This window comes from Geotrypetes seraphini, chromosome 1 (genome assembly GCF_902459505.1).
Source record: "Geotrypetes seraphini chromosome 1, aGeoSer1.1, whole genome shotgun sequence".
Classification (NCBI taxonomy): Eukaryota; Metazoa; Chordata; class Amphibia; order Gymnophiona; family Dermophiidae; genus Geotrypetes; species Geotrypetes seraphini.
The window spans coordinates 408,128,614-408,142,026 of NC_047084.1; the positions used below are offsets into that span (position 1 = coordinate 408,128,614).

The window sequence follows — 13,413 nt, forward strand, 5'->3', positions numbered from 1 at the left end:
GTTTATTTTGTTTACACCACAGGACCAGTTGGGTAGGAGAGGGCAAAGGGGGTGAAGAGGCTATAAAATAAACCCACCAGAATGTTTTGAGAAAAACCACCCAATTGGGCAGGAAATTTGAATCGAAAAATCCATTCAATAGGCTGAATGGAATCAAAAAATTTTTTTCCTGAATCGGGCAGCACTACTAGGAAGACTGGGAATCAGAATCACTGCCTTTACTGCCCCAGAGTGAATCTTAATTTTTAGAAGACAAGATCTCAAGTGGAGTTCAGTAGTCAATAGGTGGTGGCAGCCCTTGTACAGGGAGAAGACCTGATAGTATGCCATCCTTCTAAGCCAGTGGCTTTGCTGGAGTTTGTAGAAAAGAGACAAAGTGTTGAAGTTGCTGAATGGTATGAGAGATCTTCTCCGTTGCCTCAAGGGGATGAATGATTTTCGTCTCTCAGATCATGTTTTTCTGTTCACCATACTGAAAAGGCCTACTTCAAAGACTTCTATTTCCATATGGATTTGCTTGCTAGTTTCATTGGCGTACATTTGACTTTGGTAAACAGCTGCTGATCTTTGGGGGCGTGTTCCACTAAAAGTTTAACTTCTTCTCTCGATCTAACAGAAATCTTTCCAACTGGTCGGGTTCAAAAAAGACATATGAAATATTTAAATAAATAACCATACATTTGACAGGAAATTTTAGGAAAAAGGTTGCTCCTAATGATAAAACCCGAGATTTATATTGAAGAAATTGTTTCCGTCTATATTGGGTAGCTCTACACACATCTGGAAACATTTGTAATTTCTGCCCACAAAACGGAAACCTTTTTTTCAAGAAATAGTTTTTCCAAAACAATACTTTTACAATTCTCAGGAGCAAAGGTAACCAAGAGGGTGGCTCGTTCAGAAATATCATCCCGAGTTGTTTCAAGAAATAAAATAAAATTTTCCAATGGATCTTTCTTCTGGTTAGATCCATCAGATATACCTCCCTCTTGGTTAACCACTCCCCTCAACAGAAGATAGAAACATCTATTCAACACAATAGTTTCAGCATTGCTCAATTCTAGAACCTCTTTAAAACATTTTCTAAGTAGTATCTCTGGGGAGAGCAGTGAACATTTTGGAAAATTTAATATTCTCAGATTAGAAGCTCTCTTATGGTTTTCCATAATTTCACATTGCTTATGCAACCAGACTATCTTTAATTGCTGAGGTACTAGTTTGTTGTAGCAACCCCATCTGAGATTCAGCTTTTTTAACTGCTCCTTCTAATTGGTTAATTTTCTCATCCAATTTTTCCATTTTAGACACTACTTTATCTGAAAAGCACAAAGCTTTTGTACTGGACCATGTAATAAAGCTTCAGACCTCTTAACCACAGTCCATATATCTCTTAAAGTTATATTCTGGGGTATTTCTTCATTAGATAAACTTCCAATAGGAAATACAACTGGTTGAATTTTATTATACTCTAATGGGGATTCTAACTGTGGTTGTAACAATAGGTCTGAAGCTATGTTCTCTCCTATAAAGAGACCTCCATTAGGACAAATCTCTTCTGGAGAGAAACAAGAGACGAGTGGGCCCAGGGAAGTTCTTTCCCCAGAACTTAATGAGGCACCCGATACATTTCCTGCGATAGGAGAGGAAGGTATAGGTTTAGAAGCTAAAATTAGATGTCTTTCAATAGGGCCTGGAAGAGTCAGAGTACTAGTTGGAAACAATTTAGGCTTTACCTTACGCTTCCCCATACTCACAGCAAAATCACATAAAAACAGAAAATCTCAAACTGTCTTCTATTCCAATGGGACTCCAAAGAGGCTCCCTGCGGCCCTGCCGCAGGAATCGCAAGATTTAAACTCTGGTGTAGCCCCGCTCCCTGATGTCAGCGGGGAACTTGGGAACAGCTGACAAAGGTTTACAAAGTTCAGCAAGTCGCTGAGTCTCTCCTCTCTCCCAGGCAGAAATTCCTCCTTCCTTTTCAACAATTGCAGGAAGCAGCAAGATTTAAACTCCGGTGTAGCCCCGACCCCTGATGTCAGTGCAGGAAATTCGGGAACAGCTGGCAAAGGTTGAAAAAGTTCAGCAAACCGCTGGGTCTCTCTTCTCTCCCAGGCAGAAATGCCTCCTTTTCCCTTGTGACTTCTTCATGGCAGTACCGCCTGGGGAGATTTGTAGTGCAGCTTACATGGTCCACCTGCCATACTTTTAGGAGGTTTTATAGAGTGGATGTTGCAGCACAAAGGGACACTGCATTAGGGTCCTCGGTGCTCACAGCAGGCTAATCTGCCCTGTCCTAGACTCAGGGGACTGCTTTGGTATGTCCTACTGGTCAAGACTAATGTACCTTTTGCACCAGAAGGAAAGATTGGGTTCTTATCTTGATAATCTTTCTTGTAGAAAGGTACAACCTTATCTTTATTACCATTTGTATACCACTTAAATCAGTGTCTCGCAAACTTTTTTTAGCTCTGGCACACTAAACAGAGCAAATGTTTTTTTGGTAATTTTACTTCAATGTATTTTAAACAACCTTTCCCTCCCCTACTTTCCTTCTGTTTCATGTATGTTGACCTAAATTTGTCTAGGATTTTTAATATTTGATAAAATATTGCTTTTATTTATTTATTTTAACTGTTTTCTTTATAATCTTTTTATATTGTACACCGTTTAGACACTTGTTTTGATAGACGGTATATCAAAAATAAAGAAACTTGAAACTTCTGTAAATGTTTGCTAGCGCATCTTCCATCTGCTTCTCACACCACCCTCGACTCCCTTCTGTCATGTCCTGGTCCCTTGACAGGAAGTAACTTCAGAAGGGAACCGAGGCTGGTGCAAACAGCAAGTGGAAGATGCTGCTCGCGCTGGCAAACATTTTTCAGAGGTACACTGGAGGGCAAAAAGGAGGAGAGTCGCCAGCGGTGACACAACGCATATGTCATGTATTCTAGTGTATATTTTATGAATTATTTCTTATGAACAGAATTTTAGCATTAAAAGTGCCCAAGTTTCATATGGAGATAGTAAAATCAGTTATTGCCTCGGTTGCTTTGGGGGAATATCCAGCCTCTCTGGATCTGATAGCGGCTTACTAGCATATTCCCTTTTTTCCAGCTCAATGATGATTTCTCAGATTCCATGTACAGGAAAAACATTTACAGTTCTTAGTGCTCCCATATGAACTTACAACAGAGCCACACACATTTACTAAGGTAATGGTTGTGGCAATCATCGCGGAGATCACATCAGGGGAATTCCTGGCCTCCCTGAATTTGAAGGAGGCCTATCTCCATATTCCAATTTTTCTGAACCACAAGTTCTTGAGATTTCATGTGCTAAGGAGACATTTTCAATTCTCCATACTTCCCTTCGGTCTGGTGATGGCTCTGCGTACCTTCACCAAGGTGATAATTAGTGCTGCCCGATTCAAATCAATTCACTTTGGGTGAATTGATTCGCATCAATTTTTTTTGTAAAAAATCAGCCTCCTGATTCAGTGACTGACCCTCGCCCCCCTAAAGCAAGAGCGGCAGCGCTGCCTCTTTTTGGCTGGCTACTGCTGCTCCTGCTTTAGGGGGCGAGGGGGGAGGGTCAGTCAGGAAGTGCTGCTGTGTCCTCCGGCTTCCCCCCTGACCTCCCACTTCTGCCTACCCATTGTTCTGAGATGGCACCATGTCCCCGGCTCTTCTTTGCTGGCCTCCTCTGCCGCTTCTTCAATCCAGCCAACCGGGCTAAAGTGATGGGAGCAACGTCGGCGCCGCTGTTGGGAAGCACAGTAGGCAACCGAGGATAAAGAGAGCTCAGCCCGTGAAAAGTGAGCGACTGACAAGAAGGAGCGGGAGACGCAAAGGAGCTGGATACCCCTGCTGCCTACAAGCCTGAGACATATCGCCACCTACCACCACAGCTCGACCAGGTGTGGAGCACGGGACCTCATCCTCTGCTGCAAGCCCTCCCCCCAGCCCATCTTGCAGCTGTCGGTGCGCCCCCAGTTGCAGTCATCATAGCTTCAATGAGCGCGACGAGGCCTCGCCCACACCCTGCGATCGCCGGCACTCCAGGAGCCCTTACAGCCCCACCACTGCCCATGCTAGCCATCTACACCCACAGCTACAGTCCGAAGAAAGAAAGATTTCACTAACTTCAGAAATGTGGAAGGTGCCTGCCTTTGGGTGCTATGACCGTATAACGGCAAAATTCCTCCATCTGACCGCGGCCTTGCACTGATCAGGGATTGACCTGATTTTTAGTTGATTTTCCTGCTAGGTTTCTATTTATTTAGATTTTTGGTTTTTATCCTTCTATATATTAAGTTTTGGTTTAATTATTTTTCTTATTTTATTTCACTTTTATTTTAATGAGGTTGTATTTTTTTTCATTAGGGTTTATTTAATTTCCACCTCCCTATTTTATCCATATTATAGTTTTAGACTGTGAGCCCATCTGGGAGTAGAGAATAGTTTAGTGTAGAAGTACACAGAGGGAGGGAAAGGGGGGTTCAAAGAGATGTGAATATACTGGACTGGGGGGTAGGGACGGGGTGAAGAAATAATGGGTCTAAAAACAGAGGATATGGAGAGAGATGGTGGGTAATGGGATTTAGGGAGGGAAGGAACAGAAAGGGAGAGAAGTTGGACACAAGGGATGGTGTGGAGGGTTGATAGGAGGGTAATTGGGAAGAGAAAGGGATAGCTGGTGGACCCAGGGGTGGTGGTGAAGGAGGGAGAGATGCTGGATGAAAGGGTAGTTGAGAAAAGGAGAGATGGTGGATCTGGGGATGATGGGGTCCATTGCTGCAGCTGCGGGGATGGAGATGAAAAAAGGGAAAGATGCCAGATCTCCAGGGGATGGAAGGGAAACACAAGGGGAGGACAGAGATGGAAGATAGATGTTTAGTCCAGAGAAGGAGACCCTGACAAGCGAGTTATCAGAAGACAACCAGAGCCTGGGACCAAGATGATTTGAATAATGACCAGACAACAAAAGGTAGAAAAAATTATTTTATTTTCTGTTTTGTGATTATATGTTAGATTTGAAATGTGTATCCTGCCAGAGCTGGTGTTAGACCGCGAACATGAGCTAGGATTTAACAGAGAGGAAAAGTCTTATTTGTTTGTATCACAGTGCCACTGTGGGTAAGAGAGGACAAAGAGGGTGAAGAGGCTATAAAATAAACCCACCAGGATGTTTGTGAAAAACACTCAATTAGGCAGGAAAATCAAATCAAAAAATTGATTCAATAGGCCAAATCGAATTTAAATTTTTTTTTTCTGAATCAGGCAGCAGTAGTGATAATAGTGGTGGTTCACCTCAGAAAGGAGGGAATTCAGGTACATCTTTACTTGGATGACTGGTTGATCAGAGCCTCGTCCAAGACAGAAGGAGAAAGAGCAGTGTCCCAGGTGTCTGGCTGTTGCAGGACCTGGGCTAGACTGTCAACTAATGAAAGAGTCACCTGGAGCCAACCCAGACCCTGGAGTATTTGAGAATCTATTTCAACACGCCAGAGGGTTGTGTCTGTCTTCTCCAGTCATGCAAACAGAAGCTTACAAAGCAGATTTCAGACTTCCTGAAGATGCCAATTCCTATGGCTTGGCACTATCTCCAGGTTCTAGGATTCATGACAGCTTCCATAGAAGTAGTCCATTTGGCAGGGGCTCATATGCATCCTCTCCAGGTCTCTCTATTGTCCCGTTTGACCCTGCAGATGGATTAGGTCCAAAAGCCACTGGCCTGGACAGTGGAAGCTTACATTGGTAACTCTGACCAAAGTCATTAGAGAAAGCCATGCCATTGCGCATCTCATCTTGGGTGATTCTGACAACAGATGCCAGTCTCTACGACTGGGGGGAGGGGCATTGCCTCGGTCGCCCAGTTCAGGGCTGATGGACACTATTGCAAAGGAAGTGGTCCATAAACCAACTGGAGATGGGATCCATTTGTCTCGCCCTGCAAATGCTAGAAAAATATCTGGAAGGCAAAGCAGTCAGGGTTCTCTTAGACAATGCTACAGCAGTGGCTTATGTCAATCAATAGGGAGGCCAACAAATAAATGCAACAGAGAGATGAGGAATAAATAACTAAATTCTCAAACAAATATGCAAATCACACAAGAGAATTCAAATAAAATAAATATACAAAATAATTTAATTAATTGTGCCCAGTGACATAAACGTACTCTAAAAACCAGTGGAAGGCAAAAGAGATATGTTCAGCACTTCTACCTCCATTATTTCAATGTTAATAGCAGATGGTCTCATATACCTGTATATAACATATACAGAAAAAATAAATTACTTATTTTAAATAAGTCAGCATATGCTCTTGTAGTTTATTTGTAATCTAAATGGAGGGCAATAGACAGAAGCGTGCCACGAGTCCTTAACCAACTGGAAAAGAGCAGTTTCTGTGTGCTACCAAGTCTCAGTTTCTTCACACAGTGGTTTGAAAGTGCAGGTGCGTCAATAAAAGTCCAAGTTCATCATTCAATAAATATGTAGTCAGTTCAAAGCAAATACAACTTCCTCGACACAGATCGTGTTTCAAAAAGACTCTTTCTCAAGATGAAGAAAAGCGCTGGAGAATAGGAAGCACACAGATAAAATAAACTATAACAACAAGCACTAAACTCAGAAATAACTCAAAAATAATTCAAATAAACTTATCAAACACATTTTTGTCTTGACTCTCTTTACTAGGTGAGGAGCGGAGACTGACTTTACCAGGAGCAGCGATCTCAGGACCGCTAGACAGAGTTGCATTAAACCTCACGAGAGTAGCAAAGTTAAATAGCATCAAAGAGCGTGAGGTAAATGTCACAGCTGAACAGATTACTAGCAAGGACTATCCGGCGGCCCAGGAAGACATAAATAGAAGATGTATGAAAATTCAAGTTTAACAAAATTTTGATTAATCGCTTAATCATTATTCTAAGCGATGTACATAGTGATAAAATTACAAAGTTTTAGGAGACAATACAACGCATAAAAAGAGCTAAGTCTTTACAAGACTATTGACAAACTTAAGAACACAGGGAAAGGAAAGGAAGAACTACAAATTATTTGAAAGTAAGCAAGATGTTTAGGAAAATACATGAGGTAGGGGAAGTTAAAATGCTTCAATAAGGTTATGTAGTAAAATTAAAATTAGCTAGGGAACTAGCTAGCTAATTATCAAAGGCGTCTTTAAAAAGAAAGCTCTTTAATTTACTCTTAAATTTCTCCAAGTTACGTTCTTCCCTCAAATAAAAAGGAAGCAATGTGGCACTAGCCATTTAATTTCTCTATTGAGTCCATGGGGGATCACTGTTCCCCAGGCAAATATCAACCGCTGCTTCTGGTATGTAAGCAGCTGAGATATGTCACGTCCATTCTTTTGAAAAAATTGTTTCAAAACACAAAACTTCAAATCAGCTAGCATATGATTCGCTTGGCCCCAATGATCAACCAAAGGAGAATCAATTTTGTTAGTCCTAATACAACTTAAATGTTCTGCTATTCGAACTTTAACTGCTCTTTTAGTCTGCCCAATGTAAAGTTTACGGCAAGGACAAAAAAATGCCATAGACTACTTGAGCAGAATTACAGTTAGTCTTCTGACGTAATTCAAAGTTGATATTAATGTTAGGGATGTGGACATTGCTGGTATTCATAGAAAATTGACAGTATCTGCATGCCCTACAAGGGGCATGACCCTTTTGGGAATCAGCAGTGATGTTGCTAATATGATGTTTAAGACGTTCCCCTAGGTTCCTACTCCGTTTAAAAGCAAGCCTGGGTTTATTCCTGAATTCAGGATGAAAGCCAAAAGGTGGCACCAGAAGTACTCAGGGAGGCACCAGAAGTACTCAGCTTTGCCTGGAGGTCAGGTTGTTCCATTGGTCAGAATCCTAATTGCAGGCGCTCTCGGTAGCGCATGTAGCAGAAGTACATAATGTGCAAGCTGACTATCTCAGCCAACAGACCTTGGACCCGGGGGAATGGTCTCTATCCCACAAAGTATTTGACTACATAGTGCATCAATAGGAGTGGCTGGTACTAGACGTCATGGTGTCAGCAGAAAACAAGAAAGTGGATCAGTTTTCAGCTGCAGGTGCAAGTCAGGAAGCACTGGTTTCGATGCCTTAGTTCAACTGTGGCCAGAACAAGGGCTGCTATATGTGTTTTCTCCTATGGCCAGGCCATACAGCGGATGGCAAACCGTCTGAAGTTGGTAATTCTGGTGCCGCTAGATTGGCAGCATTTGCTGTGGTATGCAGACCTGGTGCACCTTCAGAAGGGTCATAGGGTCCAGTTCCCATGGAGGGACCAGAAAGCTTAAGGGCATGTGAGTGTGCAGCTCTAGAGCGAATAGGCTACTTGGAAGTGGTCATAGCGAACCTTCTTAGAGCCAAAAGACCAACAATGATTGCAGCCTATGTAAAGGCCTAGAAGTTGTTTCAACATTTGTGTGCAAAAGACAAGGTAGAGCCATTAATAGCCCCTGTATCAGTGGTTTTGGGGTTTCTGCAAGTCAGTCTGGACCAAGAACTGGCAATGGGATCCCTCAAAGTGCAGGTAGCAGGTCTCTTATGTTTCAGAGCCCAAGTGGAAAAGGGCTGTTTGGCCTTTAATCCTGACGTAGCCAGGTTTTTGAAGGGCAAGCTCAGATTGTAGCCTCCGGTAAGACAGCAATTCCCATTGTAGAATCTTAACATTGTTTTGAGACGCTCAGTAGGAAGCATCACTGCGGGATCTGACATTGAAGACGATATTTCTGGTAATCTTAGAGATTACCAAACTACAAATATGGATCAATTTATAATTTATCCAACCCACACTCCAATGTATACAATTAGCCAAATGGGGGTCTAGGATAACTTGTATTACCTTTACTATCATTTTTCTCTTGCATCTAAAGTGCTTTAAATTATAAATGATTTAGTTTATTAAGCCACTTATTTTAAACATATAAACAGTAACCTAATTTAAAGATAGCACTCATCCCCAAACTCTATAATGAGGTTGAAGTATCATAAATATGCATGATTCTCAGTAAAGACCTCTTATAACCTAGATGTTATTTCAAGTCTTCATTCTGAAAGCATATGATATAATCATCTACTTCAAAACCTCCTTCCTACCTATAAATTTATTTATTTCTTTATAAATTTATTAAAATATTTATTAAAGTATTTATTAATGAAATGGTTAAAAAACCAACTAACTGACTGGGGGATACAGTTTTGAAATTATTAAACTTAATCAATATGTTTGTTATTCTGAGTATATACTTTATAACAAGAGCAACAACACTTATCTTAGTGGCTTTTCAGCCAGAGCCAATGTTTGCTTTCAGAATGAAGACTTGAAATAACATCTAGGTTATAAGAGGTCTCTTTACTGAGAATCATGCATATTTATGATACTTCAACCTCATTATAGAGTTTGGGGATGAGTACTATTTTTAAATTAGGTTACTGTTATATGTTTAAAATAAGTGGGTTAATAAACTAAATCATTTATAATTTAAAGCACTTTAGGTGCAAGAGAAAAATTATAGTAAAGGTAGTACAAGTTATCCTAGACCCCCATTTGGCTAATTTGTAGTCTTAGAGATTACGGCATTATCATTCAAAGAGCTGTTTCTCAGACTTACAGAAGTGGAAGTCTTCCTTCTCACAGTCCCTTCATTTTTGCCAAAGGTGGTGTAGTCCTTCCCTATCAATCAGGAGGTGAGGTTATCCACGTTCCATTCTAAGGGTTCCAAGAAGAGAGACGAAGTGTTGGAATCGCTATATGTGCGGAGAGTTCTTCTCAGTTTTCTCAAAGTGATGAATGAATTTTGTCTCTCAGATCATCTTTTTGTCCTCACCAATGCTGCTAGGCTGGGTAAGCCAGCATATATGACGATCTTATCAGCATATATTAGCTATGGAAAACATCTGCCAATTTCCTTGAGAGCACATTCTGGTAGAGGTGTGGCATCTTTGTGGGTGGAGTCTCGGGCAATCTCTCCCAAGGAGATTGTAGGGCAGCTACGTGGTCCACTCCGCCATATTTTTACAAAGTTTTATAGAGTGGATATGGCACTACAAGAACAGGCTCATCTATACCACCCTACACGAAGGAGTCTGCTTAGGTACCTCATCTATAGTCAGGACTCCTAAACATGTTGCACTAGAATGGAAACTTAGGTTCTTACCTTAATAATCTTCTTTCTGGTAGATGTTTCTGTCAGTTAAAATTCACCTGCTTACTGCCTCGGACAGAGTGTATGTCTACAGCTGGAGATCTTTTGCCAATCTGAGATGAAGAGTAAAATATTGATCGTAAAAAGGAAAAATAAGTTAGTCTCTCAGAGCTCCATAAGTGTTAGTGCTGGTTGCACTTTGACAGGTGAGTTGTTCATGCCACCTGGGTTTGCTTTATGGGTTTATTAACTTGGTTCAATTTTGTCTTACAGAGCAGAATAGAAATATATTATCAGGGATGATCCCCATAACCCTCCTTCCTATTTCTTATGTTGTAGTGATGATCGATTGCTTTGGTACAAACTTAAGGGGGCCCTGCAGCCACTAGAGGAGGAGGAGTTGTAGAATATAAATTTCATGCCCCTGCAGCACAGCTCACAAATTGGGGGATGTTATCTATAGTCAAGACTCTTAGACACATCTACCAGAAAGATTATCGAGGTAAGCATCTAATCTTCCAATTGTTTTCTCTTTTTAGATAGTTTTCAGCACCGAACAGAAGTCCGGACAAAAGTAGCCCAAGATCAGGAATGGCAGGGAAAATTTATCTCCAAAATACTGCCTATGTTGGATAAACAGGAAAATGAAATTGCTTACCTAGTCCCATGGTGTCAGTTGGAGAAGCCTGAAAAACAAGGTATGACTTCTATGCACTGTGTATATATTATATATATATATATATATATATAATTTTAAATACATCTTTTGTATCCCTAGTGTTTGAAAAGGAGTAGTGGCCTCCAAAATATACATACTGACATTCTTTGAGTCTGTCCCTGTATGCCTTAATGGCAGTGGCCCCTATAAGAGTGCCGCTGGCTACAGCAAGTATAGGAGCTCACTGGGCCACCAGAGCAGGAGCTCTTCAGCTGCAGGGCTTAGGAATTTCCACCAAGTCTGGTTTTGATTTGAATTTGGGGGTCACCGAGGGGTGGTGGCAAAATAATGTGTGCCTACCCATATTGGTATGTTGGCTAGGGAGTAGGAGGAATGGAAAACATTCACACAACCTCCTTTGGGTGAGGAAACATTGTAAATATTTTCAGTACAGGAAACAGGGGAACAGCAAAGTCTCATGGGTAAACAACATGGGGAGAGTGTGGCACAGTTGTTAAAGCTACAGCCTCAGCACCCTGAGGTTGTGGGTTTAAACCCACACATGCTCCTTCTGACCCTAGGCAAGTCACCTAATCCCCCATTGCCCCAGGTACATAAGAACATAAGCAATGCCTCCACTGGGTCAGACCTGAGGTCCATCGTGCCCAGCAGTCCGCTCACACGGCGGCCCATCAAGTCCAGGACCTGTATAGTAATCCTCTATCTATATCCTTCTATCCCCTTTTCCAGCAGGAAATTGTCCAATCCTTTCTTGAACCCCAGTACCGTACTCTGCCCTGTCACGCCCTCTGGAAGAGCATTCCAGGTGTCCACCACACGTTGGGTAAAGAAGAACTTCCTAGCATTCGTTTTGAATCTGTCCCCTTTCAACTTTTCCGAATGCCCTCTTGTTCTTTTATTTTTCAAAAGTTTGAAGAATCTGTCCCTCTCCACTCTCTCCATGCCCTTCATGATCTTGTAGGTCTCTTATCATATCCCCTCTAAGTCTCCTCTTCTCCAGGAAAAAGAGTCCCAGTTTCTCCAATCTCTCAGCGTATGAAAGGTTTTCCATACCTTTTATCAGATGTGTCGCTCTCCTCTGAACCCTCTCGAGTAGTGCCATATCTTTCTTTAGGTACGGCGACCAATATTGGACGCAGTACTCCAGATGCGGATGCACCATTGCCCGATACAATGGCAGGATAACTTATTTCGTTCTGGTTGTAATACCCTTCTTGATTATACTTAGCATTCTGTTCGCTTTCTTAGCAGCCGCTGCGCATTGTGCCATCTGCTTCATTGTCATGCCACCATTACCCCCCAAGTCTCTTTCTTGGGTACTCTCCTTCAATAACATCCCTCCCATCGTATAGCTGTACCTCGGGTTTCTGCTTCCCACATGTAGTACTTTACATTTCTCAGCGTTGAACTTCATCTGCCATCTCGTCGCCCATTCCCCTAGTTTGTTCACATCCCTTTGTAATTCTTCGCAGTCCTCCTTATTCCGAGCTCCACTAAATAGTTTGGTGTTGTCCGCGAATTTTATTATCTCACACTTTGTCCCTGTTTCTAGATCATTTATAAATATATTAAATAGCAGTGGCCTGAGCACCGAGCCCTGCGGGACTCCTCTCGTGACCCTCCTCCAGTCCGAGTAGTGGCCCTTCACTTCTACCCATGGTTCTTGAGTTTCCGAAGTAGGCGTTCATGGGGTACCTTGTCAAAGGCTTTTTGGAAATCTAGATATATGATGTCTATGGGGTCTCCTTGGTCCATCCGTTTGTTAATTCCTTCGAAGAAGTGCAATAAGTTCGTTAGGCACGATCTCCCCTTGCAGAAACCATGTTGGCTGGTTATCAGAAGTTTTTTTCTTTCAAAATGTTCATCGATGTTGTCTTTTATCAGTGCTTCCGTCATTTTCGCCAGAACTGAGGTCAGACTCACCGGTCAGTTGTTTCCCTGGTCACCTCTTGATCCCTTTTTAAAGATGGGGGTAACGTTAGCTATCTTCCAATCCTCCGGGATCACACCTGTTTTCAGGGATAGATTGCAAATTTGCTGCAGTAGTTCCGCTATCTACATTAGATAGATTGTGAGCCTGCTGGGACAGACAGGGAAAAATGCTTAAATACCTGAGTAAATTAATGTAAACCGTTCCCTGGGAGAATGGTATAGAAAATTTGAATGAATAAATAAAAAGATGTAAAAGCAATTCAATTTATTTAAATATGCAGAGGTAAAAGATCAGTGTTGGAGAAAGATTTAACATGGCTGTGTTTCAGCATGGATGCCTACATCAGGAATTCACAAGCCGCTATAAGAACACAGAAATATAATGTATCGGTATATCTATTTTAAACTGTAGTAGCTTATAAATAAAATGCCAGCAAATGGAGTTAGCATGTATTGTACAAATCTATATGACTAAACAAGAAAAGGGGAGCAAAACTTTGCCCAATGAAGCGAACAGAACAAAAAAAGGGGCAAGGCTGATGTCCAGTACAACTGAAACAAGCTTTATTTTATCAATATAATAAGGTACAGTACCAACAACGATCCAGATTTTGGCAGAAGAAACTGCCACC

The 13,413-nt window shown here is 41.7% G+C and overlaps 1 protein-coding gene across 2 annotated transcripts in view; it reads left to right on the forward strand.

The window, feature by feature from the left end:
- Nucleotides 1–13,413, forward strand: part of NIPSNAP3A (nipsnap homolog 3A) — an 86,240-nt gene that overhangs the window by 25,704 nt on the left and 47,123 nt on the right. For both annotated transcript variants that reach the window (XM_033918371.1, XM_033918361.1), the window contains one exon: nt 10,710–10,868. In XM_033918371.1, coding sequence (XP_033774262.1) covers nt 10,710–10,868 — 159 coding nt within the window. The remainder of the gene's footprint in view (nt 1–10,709; nt 10,869–13,413) is intronic.